Source organism: Mesoplodon densirostris, chromosome 15, assembly GCF_025265405.1.
Source record: "Mesoplodon densirostris isolate mMesDen1 chromosome 15, mMesDen1 primary haplotype, whole genome shotgun sequence".
NCBI classification, from domain to species: Eukaryota; Metazoa; Chordata; class Mammalia; order Artiodactyla; family Ziphiidae; genus Mesoplodon; species Mesoplodon densirostris.
The window spans coordinates 6,504,285-6,526,900 of NC_082675.1; the positions used below are offsets into that span (position 1 = coordinate 6,504,285).

Genomic DNA, 22,616 nt, shown 5'->3' on the forward strand with positions numbered 1-22,616 from the left:
AGCCCAGCCCACGGGCCTTAAGTCCTTCGGCCGCCTTCACTGCACGCAACGGATCACGAAAAAGTAGAAAACCGCGTTCATTTTAAAAGCCAGAGTTCCTCCAACCTGCAGTTAATTCAATCAACCTGGAGTTAATGCAAGAGCGAGCCTACAGACACTGGATTGTAAACAAGCAACTTAATAAACTTGATTCTTATGGTGATTTGGGGGGAGAGACAAACAGGGGGTGAGGCTGTAGTGCTAATTGTATTGTTGAATTGTTTTTATTCTTCTCCCAGTTTTTTGAAGGTTTTGTTTGTACCACACAGAGCTCTCAGAACTCCGAAAGCAGGTCTTACCAAAGAACACACGAGGTTTTGCCCAGCATTAGGCAGATGCGAAAGCATCAAAATTCTGCCTGAAAAAAATTCCTTTTCATGTCGGCAGCCTCAAAGTATCTCAAGTGTTATGATAGTTCGGTAACTAAGGGTGCAGGCTCTGAGGTCGGACTGCCTGGTGTGGGTTTCACCTTCCTTCTACATTAAGTGATCTTGGGAAAGTCACTTAACCTCTCTAAGCTTGGGCTTCCTCATCTTTATTATTATTATTAATTTTTGGCTGCATTGGGTCTTCGTTGCTGTGTGCGGGCTTTCTCTAGTTGCAGTGAGCAGGGGCTACTCTTTGTTGTGCGGGTTTCTCATTGCGGTGGCTTCTCGTTGAGCATGGACTCTAGGCGTGCGGGGTTCAGTAGTTGTGGCTCACGGACTCAGTAGTTGTGGCACGTGGGCTGTAGAGCGCAGGCTCAGTAGTTGTGGCGCATGGGCGTAGTTGCTCCGCAGCATGTGGGATCTTCCCAGACCAAGGCTTGAACCTGTGTCCCTTGCATTGGCAGGCGGATTCTTAACCACTGGGCCACCAGGGAAGCCATTCATTCATTCATTCATTCATTCATTTAGCTGCGCCAAGTGTTAGTTGCAGCACTCGGGATCTTCATTGAGGCATGCGGGATCTTTAGTTGCGGCATGTGGGATCTATTTCCCTGACCAGGGATGGAACCCGGGTCCCCTGCATTGGGAGCATAGAGTCTTAGCCACTGGACCACCAGGGAAGTCCTTCCTCATCTTTAAAAAGGAGATAATAGCCTCTCCCAAACAGGATTGTGTGAGAATTAAGTGAGGTAGCACATCTAATGAGCTTAGGCTAATGCCTGGCATACAGTAAGCACTCAATAAATGTTCACTCACTTTGTTAGCCATCAGAGCAGTGGTGAACCAATTCACTGAGAGAATCCATGTATGGTGTGTAAGAAATCTTGTATTAAAAATTTCATACCAATCTATAATTGTATAGTATTTGTAACAATATTTTTGTGAGAGTCGTGGCAAGATTTGAAATTAAAGTTCTTCACAGTTAAATAAAAAACTGTCTGACATGTGACCAAATCCAGGTAAAAAGTACAGAGTTGAAGATGAATTGAATGTGCATGAAATAAACAATGAATGAGGAAATAAGCAAATATGAAAATTTAAATTATTTTATTATAAACATTTATACAAAATAAACAACAAACACAACTGTTAAAAATAAAATTTAAACAGAATTAGGCCAGTTCATAAAACATGTCAAATGAAAAAGTAATAACAAAAACCTTATCAGCTTGTTTGAAATTACTCATCTTTAGATATATGATTCTTTGTTTCCTAGACTTAAAATAGAGATCTCCATTACACATAGTTAGACTGTGAAATATTAAATATTATTTTTAAAAGACAAACAGGGCTTCCCTGGTGGCGCAGTGGTTGAGAGTCCGCCTGCTGATGCAGGGGACGTGGGTTCGTGCCCCTGTCCGGGAAGATCCCACATGGCATGGAGTGGCTGGGCCCGTGAGCCATGGCCGCTGAGCCTGCGCGTCCGGAGCCTGTGCTCCGCAGTGGGAGAGGCCACAACAGTGAGAGGCCCGCGTACCGCAAAAAAAAAAAAAAAAAAAAAAAAAAAAAAAAAAAAAAGACAAACAGATTCTAAAAGATTAGCAAATACTTGCAAAGTGATCACCAAAATCTTTGTGTATTTGTTAACAAAATTGTAAATGCAGAATATAAAATCTACTTGAAATAATCCAACCAAACACCAAATTGCTTAAATGAGACTCAGTTTCTGAGATGGTATCAAGAGAAAATTAAAATCTTATTTATATACAAGGTTGTATACACAAATAGGTCTTTGTCAATTTACTTAAAAAAAAAAATTCAATTGGCCACCATTCCTAAAAACGCTTCCTACAGTCTGCTGGAATTTAAAAGGACTTTTAATAACTTCAAGGTTACATAGAAAAATGTTTATTGTTGCAAATAATTTTTCTTTTGAGCTTATAGAATTTTTCAGTATTAAGTCCAAAGCTTCTAGAGAACAGTTCTCCAGTATTAATGCTTTCCCCCTCCTCATTAAAAAAGGGATGAATTCTATGTGGGGCAACACTTCACTGTACAGAATCCATTCTCCCCAAGAAATTCCCCCTCAGAACCCAGACCCTGGCTTTCACAAATAAGCTCTTCACGCAGCTGTTTTAAAGAAAAAGTTCCCACCAGACTACTGCACGCACTCTCCTTACTCATTTAAGATCAGATTTTAGAGATATTCAGTGACAAACTATCATTTGCTTAACTCTGACCAAACATGTACTAATGTCAGACAAAAGAATAAGTATCTGCTGATATCTGGAACTAAATCTCAATCTAGAAAACAAGGATTTTATTTATGTGACTACTGTCGAAGTGTTGACTCAAGTAACATGTTCTATCTTGATTAACGCCATTACTCCATAAATAGTCACTTTTTCCAAAACTGTGTTCAAATTTCACATCATACATTTCACAGTAAGAACCTAGACTTGGTAGGTTCTGACGCTTATAATCAGTCAGTACAGAATGGCTGTGACAAACGATCACCTCATTTTAAAAAAAAATCACAAATTTGTGCTTTCTTCCTCTATTTCTGGACAAAAACCAGTCAGAAAAAATTTTAGGGTATATTGCATAGAATGACTCCCTCAAATAAATCAACCCCCAAGAAGCATAGGATGAGGATGATGTTTTAGTATATTTCCTGGAAGAAAGTTCATCAAAGTTTATCTTACACATATCTCTATTTTTTTCAGAGCCTTCCTAACAAAGATTCTGCCATATAATTTCTATTAATAGCTCTAAGTGATGGGGAAACAATTTTTACTGTCATGCGGACATTTTCAGTTTCTTTTTCTTGGCCTTCAGTACAGGAGGGAGAGAAATCTTAAAGGCTGTCCTGAAATAATACAGAGAAGGAAATACTTTTTAATGGTCTAAATCTCTATAAAGGGCAAGCCAGCCACACAGCCTCAAAGATACTTACTCGCATGTCGTGCAGATAGGGCTGAAGTTGCAGAATACTGCAAATTGAAAAAACGAAAAATGAACAGGACGGTCTAACAGCCACACAGTTGGAGATGTTTTCTGCACACTCCTCCACAACACAGAAAAACTCAGCGCTACGTGAACTTACTTGACAAGCACACGGAACACACGTAGCCGATTTCAATGAGATTTCGATGGCAGAAGCAAGCAGCCCGGTAGTCGACATGAACTGGGGGTGGGAGGGTTAACTGAGACCTCTGATCTTGATCAGGAAGAAAAACCCACTGTTAAAAAAAAAAAAAAAAGCAAGGAAATTTTATTCAAAACATGGGGGAAAACAACCCGAAGCCAGGACATAGATATCAGATATTAGCCAGTAAACACTGAGAATACTAAATTAGATTTTCCTTGGAAGTCTATTAGAAATAGACTATTAGAAATGTGTTTCTAGCCATTCCACAATTATTGAGCACCACCACACACAGTCATACAACATTCCTCATACAGCTTACAGGGTCCAAAGACTCCCTTAAGTTCAAATTCCCTAGGTCACCCCTCTGTTCCTCTCTTCCAGTTACTAGGCATCAGCCATCTTACTCCCGTTCATTCCCCGGGAAACAGGGGTCTCACTGGACTCAAGGCATTAGGTTCACTGTTGACATTTCCTTACCAGTAAATACTGCAGAAGGGAGGGCATCTGAGGCACCTTCAAGTACAGTCCCCCTGTGATGTCACAAGCCTGCAAGACAAAGGGCTCTCAGGCAAACTAGCACTCGCTTAGCTTTTCCAGCGGGAGGTCATTCTCACCAGCAAGTCTTCAGGTCTCCAAAAGGAGAGGAAGAAACGACACAGCGAATTAAAAGGGAATCTCTTCCCAGAGTGCAGGAGGACCAGACACTTGCAGCTACCTCTCCAGATGTTCAAATATCTTGCGTTTTCCCCTTGGCCCACACCCTTTCACCCTTTGAAGACTGTAGTATAAGAGTACAAGCCCTTTTTCCTGTTCGTTTGCTACTGACAAATTTCTATTCTTGCCATGCTTATTCATTCTCATTGTATCTTTTAGTAACGGTTTGAGATGTAACTTACATGCTATTAAACTCACCCTTTTAAAGTGTACAATTTACTGGCTTTTAGAATATTCACAGAGTTGTGCAACTGTCACCACTGTCTAGTTGCAGAGCATTTTCATCACCCTAAAGAGATCCCGTCCCCGTTAACAGGCATTCTCCTTCCCTCCTTTCCCCCGGCAACCACTCATCTGCTTTCTGTCTCTATGGATTTGCCTGTTCTGGACACTTCATATAAATGGAATCAGACAATATGTGTCCTTTTACTTCTTGCACTTAGAATAATGTTTTCAAGGTACCTTCATATTGTAGCATGTATCAGTACTTCATTCCCTTTTATGACCAAATAATATTCCATTGCATGGATAGACCACAGTTTATTTATCCGTTCATCCGCTGATGGGCATTTGAGTTGTTTCCACTTCTGGGTTATTATGAATAGCACAGCTATGAATATTCACGTACAATATCTTGTATGGACACATTTTCATTTTTCTTAAATATATATCTTAAGAATGGAATTGTGGACTCAACTGGTAATTCTACGTTTAACTTTCTGAGGAAGTTGCAGACTGTATTCCAAAGTGGCTGTACCTTTACACATTCCCAACAAACACCATGCACTTACCATCAAGCTTAAGAAACAGGATAATTCTAGAACCTTTGAAGCTGGTGTACTTTCTGGTTGTATCTCCCCTTCCCCACGCATCCCCAGCAGTAACCTAAACTCAAAGCTTTCTACAATTTTGTGCTTTTAACTGATCTTTTAGGAAATAATATTTCTTGTGGTCAAAAAACGTTTATCAAAAGTTTAGTAATTTCTTCAGTCTTATTTCTGTTTTTCTTTTCCCTTTTTAGTTAAAGTAAAATTCAGTTTCATATTTTGATCAAAAATAACATCTGGTGGCGCAGTGGTTAAGAATCTGCCTGCCATTGCAGGGGACACGGGTTCAAGTCCTGGTCCGGAAAGACCCCACATGCCGCAGAGCAACTAAGCCTGCGTGCCACAGCCACTGGGCCTGCACTCTAGAGCCCGTGAGCCACAACTACTGACCCCACGTGCCACAACTACTGAAGCCCACGCGCCTAGAGCCCACGCTCCACAACGAGAAGCCACCGCGATGAGAAGCCTGCGCACTGCAACGAAGAATAGCCCCCGCTCGCTGCAACTAGAGAAAGCCCGTGCACAGCAACGAAGACCCAACGCAGCCAAAATAAATAAAATAAATAAATTTATTTTAAAAAATAAATAAAAATAAAATAAAATAAAATATACCTGTTGGAGGAGTCCTGAATCGGAGTCTAACACACAGGCATCAATCAAAATATTCTGAAATGAACATTTCGAAAAATGTGACAGGAATAATAATGACTACCTTACAGTGAGAACCTACTATATGCCAGACTCTATTCTTAAAATGGCTTATTTAACATGCATAATAACTCTGCAAGGTAGATATTTGATTTGCATTTTGCAGCTGAAGCCCCCAGGCCTCGGCCGGGCGGCGGTCACAGAGCCAAGGGGAAGCAGTGCTGTCACCCCCAGACTGCCTGTCCCCAAAGTCCATGGTCTTTTCACTCTATCATGCTACCACTCCAAGATGGAGAATATGTTACATGGCTAAAGCAGCACTTTAGGTTAAAACGGAAGGTTTTTTTTAACATATCAAAGAAGAAAACGCATTAGTGATAACTCATCTGAACACTTCAGTTATTTGCAAAGTAAAAATATCAGATCTTTATAAGACCTCCCTGAAGCAAAGAGACCGAGAAATTGAAGCAAGGTATGCAGCAAGCTATAAAACCTAGAATTCTTAGCCTGGGGTCCAAGGATGGGCTAAATGGTTCCAGGAATACCACAAAACTATCTGCAAAACCGTTAGAGTGCATATTTTTCTGGGGACCCATCAGATTCTCAAGGGTCCAGGACCCAAAATAGAGAAATGACTAGTATTGTACAAAATATGGATTCCAGATTCCCAATCCCTTAATAAGTATCTAGTCAGAATACCTCTCTAAGTAGGTCATTCAAACAATAAAGTTAACTCCTTCATTATGAAACCAATATTCTTTAAAAAGAAGGCTCTCAATTCACCTGCTTCTGTGCTGCAAAGATGACATTCATGAAGTTCATATACTGTAACGTGCTGTCTTCTGCAGCTTTAATAACCTAAAAATCACATCCATGTTAATACCTTTCAGCCACATCCTAGTATTCTTACTCAAATGTCATCACAATATACTACAAATTACAACCAATATCATCTTTCTAATTTGTCTTTGACGTTATTATTAAATAATACCTAAAACTGTAAAGATGACTGCAAAAATCTCCCCCAAATCCTATCCCTCAAGAAATAACCCTTGTTAATAGCTTCTAAAGAGCACTTATGCAGGCATGGATATACACTCACACACACACACCACAGGATGATACTCTATCTAGGGTTCTGCAACCTGCTTTTTCAGTCCACAATATCTGGGGGGAAAATCTTACATCAATAAATTTGGATGTAACCATCCTTCGTGCTGAGTTCATAGATTTCCACTGTTTAACCAATTATCGATAGAAGACATTTAAGCAGTTTCCAAACCTCGGTTTTAGACAATGCTCTGACGAACACTCTCATCTACCCTTTGCACAACTCTCCGATTAGCTCCTAAAATAATCAGTGAGATTACTAAAGTGTCTGCATGTTTAATTTTGATACATATTACCGAACTGCCCTCCAGAAAAGCTGTATCAGTTTATCCTCCCGTGGGCAATGCAAGGGAATAACCACTAGTAGGGCTGACCATAATCCCAAATACTAACTGGTCATTTTCATTTCCTCTTCTGCAGATTGCTCGTTTCCCACTTGTTTCTTTAGAGTCAACCCTGAGCTGAAAGTACTTTTTCCTAACAGTTTTTTTTTTTCCCATCCTTGTTTTGGGGGTTTTATTTTTTTGAGGTCTTACGCTTCCTTTTAAAGTTTCATATCATGCTTAGCAAGATACTCATCAACACAAGACTATAAACAGCTATTTTCTTCTAGAGCTTTTATGACTTGAATTTTTACATTGAAATGTTTGATCTTTACTAGAATGTGTTTAGGTATAAGCAGTGAGATCTAGCTTTGCTTTCCCGCAAATGGCCAATCAACTGGCCCAGTACCTTTTATTGAATAATCCATTTCCCTCCCACTAATTTGAAGTGCTTCGTTGATCACATGTCAAACCCCACTGTGTACCTGGTTTCTGGACTCTAGTCTTTTCCATTATCTGTTTGCCTACTATTATGCCAGAACCACAGTTACTGTAGCTTTATAATGTGTTTTAATGCCTAAAGGAGTGTGCACAAAGAAAAAAGAGAACTGCTCACTACCCAGTTCTACAGGGTTAACGGGGAACTCACTGCAGCTGCCCACTGACAGCGCACCCTGAGAGGAGTTCAGGATGAAAAACAGGATGAGGGACTCTGTGCTTTGGAAAAATAGGCCTTTAGATAGTTAGATGCATATCTCAGGAAGAATTTCAGTGACCCCAGATTCTTGCCTCTTCGCAGGCAAGAACTGAAAAAAGAAACAGAAAAGCACTAAAATCACCAACTTAAGATATCTGTTCTTCGTGATTAGCAATAATCTTTTACCAAGATATATGCTTGACTGCATAAATTTCCTAGCCAAAAAAATCATATATAAACTGGCTTCTCCCCTACCTCTTTGGGGCAGTTTCCTCACAGCTGACTGGCTGTCTCCTGGGCTATAATCCTCAGTAAGACTCTGGATAAAACTTACAACTCACAACTCTTACGTTGTGTGTCTTTCTTTAAGTCACCTGGAGCAAGTTCCTGCCTACTATTTTCTTTCAGAAAGCTCCTGGCTATTCTCATTGATTTATTCTTTCAGATAAACTGTTGACTTTCTTAAATCCCCCCACTCTGCCAGGAAAAAAAAACTGATTAATATTCTGAGATTGCATTGAACTTACAGCTTAATATTGGAAAAATTGGCATTGAAGAATAAAATATGGATCTCCAAAAACTAGTGGTTACCAGTGGGGAGGGGGAAAAGGCGAGGGACAATACAGGGGTAAAGGATTAAGAGGTACAAATTATTATGCATAAAATAAGCTACAAGGATACACTGTACAACTGTACAAAAATATGGAGAATATAGCCAATATTTCATAATAACTATAAATGGAGTATAACCTTTAAAAATTGTGGATCACTGTATCATACACCTGTAACATAAATAATATTGTATATCAACTATACTTCAATTTTTAAAAAGTACAAATTTTATTGGAACCATACAGAGAAGATTAGCATGGCCCCTGCGCAAGGATGACACGCAAATTCGTGAAGCATTCCATGTTTTTAAGTGAGAGAGTGGCATGGACATATATACACTACCAAATGTAAAACAGATAGCTAGTGGGAAGCAGCCGCATAGCACAGGGAGATCAGCTCGGTGCTTTGTGACCACCTAGAGGGGTGGGATAGGGATGGTGGGAGGGAGACACAAGAGGGAGGGGATATGGGGATATATGTATATGTATAGCTGATTCACTATGTTATACAGCAGAAACTGACACACCATTGTAAAGCAATTATACTCCAATAGAGATGTTAAAAACAATAATAATAAATAAATAATAAAGTACAAATTTTAAAAAGAAAAAAAATATGGCTCTCCATTTATTCAATTCTTTCACGTCTCTCAGAATTTTAGTTTTTCACCATAATCAATTTTACGTATTGCTTGTTAATTAATTCTGGGTACTTAATATTTATTGTTTCTATTATAAATGGGTCTTATTTCCCATTATGTTTTCTAATTGGCTTTAGCTGGTATAAAAACATCGTTTTAATATCTTTTTAATCTTACCAATATCCTTGATTTCATTTCCTGATTATCTATAAAGAGATAAAAACAGTTTACAATTTAACTGAATCTTATTAAACATATTACATATAAGGTTTTCTCACCAATTTTTAAACAGTACCTCAAAGTTATAGTAGTAAAATAAAGATTACAGTCTCATAGAAGAATGTAGGTGCCTACCTTTAACATCCTTGTTCATTCTATGAATGTCTTATTTTCTTAGCATTAAGGAATTTAAAAATATTATTTCATACATATTAATAGTAAACAGAAAAATAACCTCAATTTTAGTTAAATAAATCCAGCATCCACCCAGCTGAAAAAAGGAAAAGCTCCAAGGCCCACAATAAACACATAAAACAAGATTGATTGGGAGCTTTCAATTACTAACTCTGTAATCAAGTGGGCTTTGTAACATGACCAAAATATGATCTTTGTCCCAGAAAATTAAAATTAGTAGATTTGATTGTTCTTTGATTATCCATCTGCTTGTTCTATGATTATCCACCATGTCCTGGATTTGAATGCTGGGAACACAAGTAAATCAATACACCATCAAATGAGATAATGAATTTGAAAAGCATACCCAGATGATCAGACACGCCCAGTCAAGGTCTGGACAGACTCAATATTGTACAAAACTAACAAACTAAATTACTTAAGATTGGGAAAATATCACACAAACATAATCAAAATGCCTATAAACGTGTGCAAAATAGTGCATTCTCCTGTAGAGAAGCAGCTACTCGTTTAATAAGCCCCAGGGTTAGTAAATGGCTTTTAAAATCAAACCCTGCTTCCAACACAAGAGAGACCAAAAAAATTTTTTTTTAATTTGTCTAATAAGAAGCAAAGAAGCATCCTGAAGAACAATGCATTATGAGTAAGACATACTGGAGAAACTAGAGTTTTCTCATTCTTACAGCTTGTCCTAAAAACATGTCAAAGGCAAGATAAACTATTTTTTGATTATCTACCACTTTAGGATACTCATGCCTTCCATTAACATGGGCACCCAAGGTTCTGAGAACTATCACAAGTTCAGATCTCTTTATTACAAAAAAACACCTTCTGAATGATTAAAACACCAAGGATACAGCAAAGAGCTTTGGCAAGGGATCCTGCCAGCAGAGTTTCTGTATGTTGACCCTCTATGTCACCTGTAGATAACAAAAAACATTAAAAAGGGAATTTTTAGGTACTTTCTTGACCTAAAATCGTTTTCAAACCAAAGCATTCTTCTTCATGAATGAAATCAGATGACATTTTCAAACTGGGTTTAAAAACATAGATAAGCAATTTTTAAACATTTTCTCAACTTAAAATACCCCGGTGGTTGGGGGCTGAAGGAGCAGGAATGGAGGGTTGTTGTTTAATGGGTATAAAGTTTCAGTTTTCGATGATGAAACAGTTCTGGAAATGGACAGTGGTGATTTTGCACAACAGCGTGAATGTACTTAACGCCACTGACCTATACACTTAAAAATGGTTAAAATGGTAAATTTTATGTTATAAAAAACAGATAATAAAAAATATCCTGGTGTTGCTGGGAACGGTTGTGGTTCCTCAATGACCTAAGTGGTAGCAGAGGCCCTGTGCAACTGCAGGCAGCCTGGACAGTGGCCCGTGGCCAGGCCCCGAGCCTTCCCACTGCCTCCCACCTGCCTGGGAAAGCCGTGAAAAGAGGACTGGAGAAAGTGCCCTGGCTGTGGGAGGCAGGGACGAGGTTTACAACTTATTTGGAGACTTGAGTGAAAAACAGTCACTCTCATAAAAATCAAAATTTTATACCTTCAGCGCAAGAAGGTGGGGAGCCCAGATTGACACGCTGTGCGCACAGGGCCCGCAACTGGTCCAGGAGCACTGAGACCCCATGGGGAGGTCAGACCAGAAAAGGTCTGGAACACTGTACTGAGCAGTTGGGACTTTGCCCTGGGGGCCAGTGGTTGCTCAAAACATGATTCGAGAACCAGCTGTAGGAATATCACTAGGGAACTCAATAGAAACACAATTTCTTGGGCCGTCCCTAAACCCACTGAATCAGAAACTATGGAGTGGGGTTCAGTATTTCATTTTAACAAGCCCTCCAGGTGATTTTTAAGTTTTATTGGGGTATAACTTACAGATCACAAAATTATCTTTTTAAGCACACAAGTCAATGATTTTTAGTAAATGTATAGGGATGTAAATCCTCGCCACAATCCAATTGTAGAACATTTCCATCACCCCAAAAGATCACTTGGGCCCATTCCCATCACTTCTCTGCTCCTCCCCAGCCCCAGGAGAAATCATTAATCCACTTTCTGTCTCCAGAATTGCCTTTTCCCTACAGGTGATTTGGACACAGGAGACAGATTGAAACCACTGCCTGCAGGCAACAGGGAATCAGCAAAAGGTCTTTAAGGGCGGGAACAGCAGCTCTGATGTTTAGGATGATACCTCTAGAGGCTGAGTGGAAAGACTGTAACGGAGAGAGACAGGAGTCGGTTAAGAAGTTGGTAACAATGATCTAGAGCAAAGGCTCTCCACCTGGGCAACTGTGCCCTACGGGGGACATTTGGTTCTCGCAACCGGGGGATATTACGGCATCCGGTTGGTTGAGGCCAGGGATGCTGCTAAGTATCCTTCAAAGCACAGGAAAGCCCCACAATAAAGAATTACCCAGCCCGAAATGTCGGCACTGCCAAGGCTCAGCTAGATGGCAGGTAATAAGGGGTCAGACTTTGGAGATACTGCTGAGGATAGATTAATAGGACCTCATGGCTGATTAGATGTTGGATGAGGAGAAAGGAGTCAAAAAAGAAAATTTTGGAAAAGTAGGTGGCTGGGGGGTGACAGAAATAGGAAATGGAAATGGTGGTCTGAGAGAAAAGATAAGGAAACTGGCCTGGGCCGTGTTAATGAGACGGTGGGACATTTAAGTGGAGACATTTGCAGCTTGAAAGAAAGGCCAGATTAGAGACAAAGACTGGGAAGTGTTCATACATAAATGATAATTAATGACAAGAGTGGATGAGAACACACAGAGGGAGAAGATAAGAAAATAACCCGGCAGAATAAAAAAAAGTATATATTGTTAAGAAACAAGAAGAGAGAAGAAAAAGTCAGAAATGGAAGAAAGAATGGTCCAAAAAAGAGGAAAAATAGGCCAACAGGCTATATCCTCAGAAACCAGAGTATTTTAAGAAGCGGAGGATGGTGAACAGTGTCAATGCTGCAGAGGTCAGGCACCTAATGCACAGGCTTTGATGGAAAAGATTTTTTTAAAGAAAAGAGGGAATGAAGGAAATAGTATCGAGATCCTCAAAGTTTTGGACTCAAAGCCTCAAGGACCTCCACATTCAACTCCACTTGCAAATAGCAATAATAGAAGAAATTTTAAAAAAAAGCTGAAAGCAGTTACTCTTGGTCATTAGATCCTTGATCTCTTCAACAATAACTTCATTTGCTGCTGTTAACAGCTCATATTTTCCATCTTTACTTCCGGAGGGAGTAAATTCAGAAGAAGGGTTGCCAGGGTCTCCAAAGAAGTCTCCGAGTCTGCCATTCTTTCCAGGATATAAGAATCGACTGAAACAGAAAAACAAAATACCAGAAGGAACCTAGTTACACCAGGACTTGAAGCCCTCACTAAACATCAAAATGAAATCCAGCACAGGTAAAAACCACACCAATTCCAGACTCTCAAGATTCCATAATAAATTTCAGTTTTAAAGAATGTAGAAAATAGGCAACTGGGCAAACATGAGTCTACCACCACAGAATATTTTGATGACTCCACTGTTTTCTTAAAAAACGAGAAAAATAAAGAAGGTACTGGGTTACAGTCTCTTGAAATGCTTTACAGTCTCTTGAAATGCTTCATACCAAATTCTTACCTACTACTAGTTTATTATTTGAGGTATATTTATCTACCCCAGTAATATCTGGTCCAAGGGTCCCGAAGCACTGAACAGGAAGAGTCATCATAATGGTCATACCTTTCTTGAATGTGACTTGCTATCACAGCAAGTTTGTTGGAACGGTTCATGAATAAATGAGAATTTCCTAGCACCATCACTGCATCTATGCATTTTGATAAAGTAAACTGTTGAAAAACAGAAGACAAAAGAAAGGTAAATTACCTATCCAAAGAGTTATGTCAGGTCTTGAAATGATTAAGATTTCATTTAAATTTTAGACAATTATTCACTTCTAAAAATTTGCTCTGGAGCTCCCCCCCTCCAAAGTCATAAGCAAAAACATTTGAAACCTACAGTTCTCCAATACTGAACAGCATAGACTTGCCCATTTCTGACTTGCTTAGAAAAACAACATATGGCAGGTCAGATCCCACGGAGAGAGCAAAATGAAGGAAGAATTGCTGTTGGGGGATGGGATGGAACTGAGGAAGTAAGGAGATACGGTCCTTTTTCATAAACATGATGACTGATTTGTGCTAGAGATGACCTAAATATAATTTAGTCAGTAGCATCAATCTTTACTAATACTGGTTATAGAGAATTGCCCTTACTTTTTTTTTTTTTTTTTTTTTTGCAGTACGCGGGCCTCTCACGGTTGTGGCCTCTCCCATTGCGGAGCACAGGCTCCGGATGCGCAGGCTCAGCGGCCATGGCTCACGGGCCCAGCCGCTCCACGGCATGTGGGATCTTCCCGGACCAGGGCACGAACCCGTGTCCCCTACATCGGCAGGCAGACTCTCAACCACTGCGCAACCAGGGAAGCCCTGCCCTTACTTTTTCTCCTCCCTTACATAACTGTCTACCAGCTGCATTTTCATCCTCCACGATAATGAAAACAGCCCAATTTGAAATATAAACCCAAGAAAGACAAAAATTCCAACTGAGACAAGAAATCATATGCAAAGACATTCATTTTCACTGTTACTTTTCCAGCTGTTATACTGTTAATTGATACAACCTATTTATTCATAAATATATTCATAGCAAAAATATGGATAAACCTGAAAAAAAAAAGAAAACTATAGTTTTCTAAGTTTACTTATGAAACCAATTCTACATCAGTACAATATTCCACAAATGTTTTCTGCATAACATTCAGGGAATAGCAAACATACCACAACTTCTATGATAAAATTACTAGCAAACTATTGCTACACATGGAATAGACAATTAATATATACTGATTAAATTGGTAATTGTAAAACTTTTGAATTCATTCATTAAGTATCCTGAGCACCTATTATGTGCCAGACGAAGACCCCTTCTTTCAGGGAGTTTACATTCCGACAAGTACCAATATTACTAAAAAAACACAGGTGGATATTTTTATGATCATGTAATAAAGCATGTTTCTCTTAAAGAAATACTTCAAGCAGAAAATAAAACTGATAAATTTCACTCATTCTATTTTTGAAAATGTAAAACAAACCTATTAAAATTTCTGTATGGCAAAAAAAAAGACTAAATAAAAAGAGTGAGAGGCAAATTACAGACTGGAAAAAAAATAATTGCAACGTATGACAGATGAGTTAACCTTTAATATAAAGAGTGTCCACAAACCATTTAAAAAAAAAAAAAGGGGGGGCTTCCCTGGTGGCGCAGTGGTTGAGAGTCCGCCTGCCGATGCAGGGGACACGGGTTCGTGCCCCGATTCCGGAAGATCCCACATGCCGCGGAGTGGCTGGGCCCGCGAGCCATGGCCGCGGAGCCTGTGTGTCCGGAGCCTGTGCTCCGCAACGGGAGAGGCCACAGCAGTGAGAGGCCCGCGTACAGCAAAAAAAAAAAAAAGAACATGCAAAGTGAAAAATGGGCAATGCCCCAGAGGAGAAATACAAAGGACCATTAAATATACGAAAAGCAAATTGAGATCATTTTGGTACATCATACTGGCAAAAGATAAAATAAGGAAACAGAGCATCTTGTGTTGGTACCAAAAAAAAAAAAAAAAAAAAAACCAAACCCAGAATCCTCATACACCACTGATGAGAGTTCAAAAGACAGTCTTCCTGGTGAATATGGTAATATGCAGTGATATACTGGTCTAGCTGTACAATGGAATTCTACTCAGCAATAAAAAGGAATGAACTACTGATGCATGTAGCAACATGGACAAATCTCAAAATAATTATGCTGAGTGAAAACACCAGACCAAAAAAGAAAAAAAAAAACCCAAAACAAAAAACTGTTTGATTCCATATATATAAAATACCTAAAATATGCAAACTAATCTATAGTGACAGAAAGCAGATCAGTGGTTGCCTCGGGAGGGGACAGGCAGAGAGGTGGGTGGGATGAATTCAAAGGAACAGGAAGAAACTTTGGGGGTGATGGATCTATATGTTCATTATTTTGATTGTGGTGATAATTTCATGAATGTATACATAAGTGAAAACATAACAAATTAAACACTCAAAACATAACAAATTAAACACTTTAAACATGTGCAGCTCATTGTATGTCAACTCTAGCTTGATAAAGTTATTTTTTAAAAAGACACCATTAAGAAAATGTCCAACTTAATATTTTTTAAACTGGGCAAAATATTTGAATACAAATTTCACCAAAGAAAATATATGGATGGCTAATAAGCATACGAACAAAAGACTCAACATCATTAGTCATTAGGGAAATGCAAGTTAAAACCATAATGAGATATTACCACCTACACTAGAATGACTATAATCAAAAAGACAGACAAGTGTCAGCAAGGATGTGAAGAAAAGACTGGAACTCTCATACATTTCTGATGGGAATGGAAAAGGGTGTACCAACTTTTTTTTTTTTGGCCACTTTTTAAATTTTATTTTATTTCATTTATTTATTTTATTTTTTGGCTGCATTGGGTCTTCATTGCTGCAGGCTGGCTTTCTCTAGTTGCAGCGAGCATGGGCTACTCTTCATTGCAGTGCACAGGCTTCTCATCGTGGTGGCTTCTTTTGTTGCGGAGCACCAGCTCTAGGCACGTGGGCTTCAGTAGTTGTGGCTCGCGGGCTCAGTAGTTGTGGCGCACAGTCTTTGTTGCTCTTCAGCATGTGGGATCTTCCTGAACCAAGGCTCGAACCTGTGTCCCCTGCATTGGCAGGCGGATTCTTAACCACTGCACCACCAGGGAATTCCCAGGGTGTACCAACTTTTGAAAAGTTTGGCAACGTCTTAAAAAGTTCAGTCTAAATTTACCATATTACCCAGTAATTCAACTCATAGGTCTCTAACTACTCAAGAGAAATGCAAACATATGCTCATACAAAGACTTGTTTGTGAATTACCAGCATTATTCATAATAGTCAAAAAGGGGAAACAATCTAAATGTCTGTGAACAGATAAACAAGAAGTATATTCATACTATAAAACACTGTTCAGTAATAAAAAGGAACCACCAATACGTGCTACAACATGGATGAACCTCAAAAATATTATGCTAAGTGAAAAAAGCCAAAATCAAAAGACTACCTATTACCAAAACTCACCCAATATGAAAAAGATCATTCAAATAGTTTAATTACTATTAAAGAAATTTAATTCATGGTTTAAAACTTCACCAAAAAGCAATCTCCAGGTCCAGACAATTTCATTGGAGAACTATACCAAAAGTTTAAAGAACTGATACCAATTCTAAATAATCTCTTCCAGAAAACAGAAGAGAACACTTCTCAATTCATTTTATGAAGCCAGTATCACCCTTAAGCCAAAATCAGCCAAACACAGTACAAAAAAGAAAAAAAAAAAAAACTGTAGACCATCATCTATCATAAAATAGATAAAAACTGAATCCAAGTGGGGTTCATTCTGGGAATGCAAAGCTGGTTCGATACTTGAAAATCAATCAGTGTAATCCACCATATTGACAGGCTAAAGAGAAAAATCATTAATTGATGCAGAAAGATCATTTGACAAAACTTAACATCCATTCATGATAAAAATCTCCAAGCAAAACTAGGAAGAGAACTTCCTGAACTTGATGAAGAGCATCTACAAAAAAAATCTACAGTTTACACCATACTTAACAGTGAAAGACTGAATGCTTTACCTCTAAGATCAGGAGCGAGGTAAGGATGTCCATTCTCACCAATCTTATTGAACGCGGTACTGTAAGTCTTATTAGTATAAAAGGTATGTGCATTGGAAAGGAAAAAAATAACTGTGCCTACTTGCAGATGACATGACTGTCTATTTAAAAAATCCCAAGGAATCTACAAAAACACTGCTGGGGGGCTTCCCAGGTGGCGCAGTGGTTGAGAGTCCACCTGCCGATGCAGGGGACACAGGTTCGTGCCCCGATCCGGGAGGATCCCACATGCCACGGAGCAGCTGGGCCCGTGAGCCATGGCCGCTGAGCCTGCGTGTCCGGAGCCTGTGCTCCGCAACGGGAGAGGCCACAACAGTGAGAGGCCCGCGTACCGCAAAAAAAAAAAAAAACAAACCACTGCTAGGACTAATAAGTAAGTTAAGCAAAGTCCCAGCATATAGGAGCAACACACAGAAATCAATCATATTTCTATATACTAATATTAAACAGGTAGCAACCAAAATTTGAAACATACTACTCATTTACAATTGCTAAAAAACATGTATTTAGGTATAAATCTACAAAACTTGTCGATGAAAACTATAAAACGCTAACGAGCGAATTCCCTGGCGGTCCTGTGGTTAGGACTCTGCGCTTTCACTGCTGAGGGCCCACGTTCAATTCCTGATTGGGGAACTAAAATCCTGTATGCCGCAAGGTGCGGCTAATAATAATAATAATAATAATAAAAACAGCTAACATAAAAAAGTCACAACAGCAAATGCTGGTAAAGATACAAAGAACTGGACCTCTCATACTTTGCTGGTGGGAATGTAAAATGGTATAGCCACTCTGGAAAACAGTAAAGCAGTTTCTTATAAAATCAAACATGTGATTAACATACGACCCAGCAGTCGCACTTCTGGGCATTTGTCCCAGAGAAATGAAAGCTTACATCCACACAAAAACCTGTATATAGATTTTCAGAGCAGCTTTTTATGTAATAGCCAAAAATTGGAAACAACCCAAATGTCCTTTGATAGGTGAATGATTATACAAACCATGGTACATCACACCATGGACTACTACTCAGCAATAAAAAGGCCAAACTTTTGTACATGGAACAACTTGAATAGATCAAGGGCATTACGTCGAGTGAAGAAAAGCCAGCCTCAAAGGCTGCATACGGTCTGATCTATTTACATAACAAAATTCTAGAGATGAAGAACAGATTAGTAGATTAGTACCAGGGACTAGAAAGTTACAGCAACCATGAAAGATGCCTCCGCCACGGAGCTCCTGTGTGATGAAACAGCTCTGTATCTTTTTTTTTTTTTTCAGCTCTGTATCTTGATTCTGGTTGGGGTTACACAAATCTTACATGTGATAAGACTGCAAGAATTAAACATACACACACAAGTGGATGCAAAACTGCTGGGATCTGAATAAAGGCTGTAGATGGTACTGATGTCAATTTCCGGGTTTCGCTATTGTAGTACAGTTATATAAGATGTTACTACTGGGAGACGCTGAAGCCAGGGCACACAGGACCTCTCTGTACCACTTTTATAATTTCCTGTGAGTCTGTAACTATTTCAAAACAATATATTTCAAAATAGAAAGTTTTTTTAAAAAAAGACTACATATTATATGGAATCGACATATGAAATGTCCAGAAAAGTCAATATAGAGACAGAAAGCAGATCAGTGGTTGCCTACAACTAGGGGATAGAAGCAGTGACTGCAAACAGGCACAAGGGAACTTTGGGGGGAAATAGAAATGTTCTAAAATGGAATTGTGGTGATGGTTAAACAACTTTACTGCGATTTTTACTAAAAAAAAACCACTGAACTGTACATTATAATGGGTGAATTTTATGATATGTAAATTATACCTTAATAAAAAAGCAACATAAACATATACTCAGTCAAACCAGAATTATCCAAAAGCCTTCTCAAGCAATCTTACCTGAGATTCCTTTAATGCTTGCTTTCCCCACCAAATTGGGTTGGTATCAACTATGATAACCAGAAGATTCAATTCATCTTCTGAAAATATTAACAAAAAATAAAAAACATTAGCCTCATAAAAGTGAGACAAAGCTAACATTCTCCATTTGTAAATTAAATCCAGAGCAAGCGCCACTACATGCCTTTACATGTTTATCATCCTACAATCATGAAATTAACACAAGGCCAAGTTCTTTTAAAGCTCTGGGGGCCCTTAGCAAGCTCTTGCTTGCCTCCTGTACACCTGTACCTTTCATGCACTAGAATGTAAGCTTTCTGAGGGGGGATTTTTGTTCCTTTTGTCACTGCTTATCCTCTGCTCCGAGTACAACGCCTAGCATGTGGTGGATGATCAATAAATATCTATTTTATGAATCCAAAGACAAATGCATTTTAAATGGCTGGTCAAGGACAGAAGGCACTGATTAACCAGTAATTAGAATCACTAGTAGAATTTCAGGCACGGGGTGGCAGGGGGGTAGATTTAAAGGGAGACACAGAATCAATTTGGCTCCAAGTCCATCAAATCACCTAGCAGCAAGGCCAATTATACTTAGGAACCAATCTTTAAAAGGTGAAAACGAAGGGAATTCCCTGGCGATCCAGGGGTTAGGACTCCAAGCTCTCACTACAGAGGGCCCGGGTTCGATCCCTAGTCGGGGAACTTAAATCCCATAAACCGTGAGGCCAAAAAAAAAGAAAAAAGAAAAAACAGGTGAAAACCAGAGTGGAAAGCACTTGCTGTGTCAAGATTTTACTGTGAAAAATATGAGGCTACCCTCTACAGAGTGACAGACACAACTAAAGAGGCTAACTTAACATATGAGTTCATTCAACAAACATTTACACTAAGTACCAGTGTTAGGTGTTGGGGATAGGTGTTGAGGATACTGAGTCCAAGCCCTCAAGGAGCCTACATTCTGAGGTGACAGACATATGAACCCAAAAGCACATACTGTTACGAAAAACCCAGGATACTCCTTTAATAGCAAAAAGCAACAATGCCTTTCCTGCCCCCATACTTTCCAACCTCCAGTTCCCTGTTGCCTGTATCAGGATAATCCCACCCCATTTTTGATGTCTGCTTACATACCCAAATCCTATTTACCCTCTAAGGCCCCAAACCAATGCTACGTCTTTACCCAGAAGTCCTCCCTAGATCTTCCAACAGGTCCTGGCTCCCCCATCTCAGGAGACTGGAAATCTCAGCCCCTCTGCATCAGGTCCGGTACATGTAATCCTATCATCCCATCCCATGCTGACAACTCAGCAAGGGACTCATTGCTATGTTTTGCTATCTTTCACCACTTATAAGATGTACTCCCTCCTTTCTTTTTTTTTTTTTTTTTTTACGTTTGACAGATGCTGAACTGAGGATGGTATCTTACCCTTATGACTGATGGCATTTTATTTTCTCTTAGTGGTATATTAAATAAAATAAAAGCACGTTTCATAATCAATACTGTCTCAGATTAGGGGAAACATGGTATTTCTCTTTTGCAGGAGAAAGTAACTTGCTCTAAGTCACATGGCCTGCTAGCAAGTAGCAAAGCTAACACCCAGCTTTTTTTTTTTTTTTTTTTTGCGGTACGCGGGCCTCTCACTGTTGTGACCTCTCCCGTTGCAGAGCACAGGCTCCAGACGCGCAGGCTCAGTGGCCATGGCTCACGGGCCCAGCCGCCCCGCGGCACGTGGGATCCTCCCAGACCGGGGCACGAACCCGTGTCCCCTGCATCGGCAGGCGGACTCTCAACCACTGCACCACCAGGGAAGCCCAACACCCAGCTTTGAAGACAGATCTGCTTGACTCTAATGACTGTGGCTTTTCAAAGCCCCACTGCCTACTTCTGAGCACCAGCAGCATCACTTCTCTCCTAATGACAGCACTCACGACCTCCTTTTACACTTAGCTGTGTTTCTGATCTCTTCCCAACTCTGCCCTCTAAACCGAGGACTCCTTAAAGAATGAGGAATGAATAACATAATGTTGCAAAAATCACAGAAGAAAGTGCCTGGCACAGAAGAGGCACTTACTTGTGTCTCCCACAGGCCCTCACTCCTCTACCCAATAGCCTTTGGCCTTATTCTCCCATCAGGTCCCACCTCCCAACTCTCAGGGCCTTCCTTGCTACTATCAAGCCTGATGCCTGTCAGGAGACGTGTGTATACATACACATGGAATGTCCCTATGAATTTCCTTCTTTGGGTCTCTACCTCCGCATTTGTAGACAGGGGCCATACAAGGTCTGCACCCCTCACAGGGTTGTGATATTGATGAAAACAGATGAAGGATGCATGCACAACTGTTATGGCCTCTGAAAGGACCTGTTTCTACTCTTGCTCTCCGCAGTCCATTTCCCACACAGCAGCCAAAGTAATCTTTTAAAATCATAAATCAGGGACTTCCCTGGAGGTCCAGTGGTTAGGGCTCCACGCTTCCCGTGCAGGGAGCACAGGTTCGATCCCTGGTCGGGGAACTAAGATCCCGCAAGCCACTGCGTGGCCAAAAAAAAAAAAAAAAAAAAAAAAAAATCGTAAATCAGATAGTAAACCTACCTTGCTTAAAGCCCTAAAACGGCTTTGTATTACACTTAAAATAGAGATCAAGCCCCACAAGGGCCCTGCACCTGGCTAGCTCTCTGATCTCATCCTTCTAGCCCACCCTGCTCCCACCACCCTGGCCTCTTTTTTCTCCCTTTAAGGTATCAGGCTCTATAACTGGTAGCTTAATGTATGAACGAAAAGTCTCTCCACCTTCCTCTCCCCCCGGGTGCCCCCTTTCCGTGTTCCCATTGCAGCTCGACTTGCCACAGGGTCTTCATCAAGTCACTCAAGTCTTAGTTTCAATATCACTGGTCTTCCCTGGACCCCTATCGAAAGCAGCTCCTTCTTGACCATCCCCTAATCACAATCGACCCCATCATCACTTTATATTGTCGTCACAGCTCTTGTCACCCTTCGAAATTAGTTTTATTTACTTGCCTACTGTCTGTCTCGCTCACTAGACTGTAACCTCCACGAGTCTGTAACGTTCTCTATGTATCTCCCAGGGCATGAAATAACGCCGGGCACACAAGAGGCGCTCCGAAAATATTTACTGAATGAGTACATTCGCTACTCCTCTAAAGACCAAACAAGTTCCACCCAGCCCCCAGAATATATTGATACTCCATTTGGCCGGTCCTGGCCGGGTGAAGTCCGCTCAGCCCCGAGGTCCGGGTCCCGTCGGCGCGGCCCTCACCGTCTGAGACCATAGCTGCCCGTGTCCCTCAGCGAACAGCCACTTGCAGTCAAGCGGGCCTCCGGGATACGGCGCACCCCGACTTCCGGCCCCT

At 40.2% G+C, this 22,616-nt stretch overlaps 1 protein-coding gene and 1 pseudogene across 2 annotated transcripts; one reads left to right on the forward strand and one right to left on the reverse strand.

The window, feature by feature from the left end:
* Window positions 1-1,981: 1,981 nt before the first annotated feature.
* GTF2H3 (general transcription factor IIH subunit 3) lies at window positions 1,982-22,608 on the reverse strand. 2 transcript variants are annotated; one of them, XM_060118607.1, is made up of 13 exons: window positions 22,523-22,608; window positions 19,241-19,320; window positions 13,284-13,390; window positions 12,707-12,873; window positions 10,401-10,463; window positions 9,484-9,513; window positions 9,307-9,335; window positions 6,531-6,605; window positions 5,712-5,765; window positions 4,036-4,104; window positions 3,514-3,649; window positions 3,364-3,400; window positions 1,982-3,276 (listed from the first exon to the last, which is right to left on the reverse strand). In XM_060118607.1, the coding sequence occupies exons 1-13, from the start codon at window positions 22,533-22,535 to the stop codon at window positions 3,207-3,209; spliced, it is 930 nt and encodes a 309-aa protein (XP_059974590.1). In that variant the 5' UTR covers window positions 22,536-22,608; the 3' UTR covers window positions 1,982-3,206. The 2 variants fall into 2 exon arrangements, with proteins under 2 accessions (XP_059974590.1, XP_059974591.1); XM_060118608.1 differs by having other exon boundaries at window positions 22,450-22,528.
* LOC132503345 (U6 spliceosomal RNA) lies at window positions 8,699-8,797 on the forward strand (annotated as a pseudogene).
* Window positions 22,609-22,616: the final 8 nt, after the last annotated feature.

Excerpts from the sequence above, each read along its gene's own strand:
- GTF2H3 (XM_060118607.1), bottom strand. Across the intron at positions 9,514-10,400 it reads CCTTGCCAAAGCTCTTTGCT|ACATTCATAGAATGAACAAG; the intron begins GTATCCTTGGTG and ends TAAGAAAATAAG. Across the intron at positions 6,606-9,306 it reads AAATGAAATCAAGGATATTG|GTTATTAAAGCTGCAGAAGA; the intron begins GTAAGATTAAAA and ends TGTGATTTTTAG.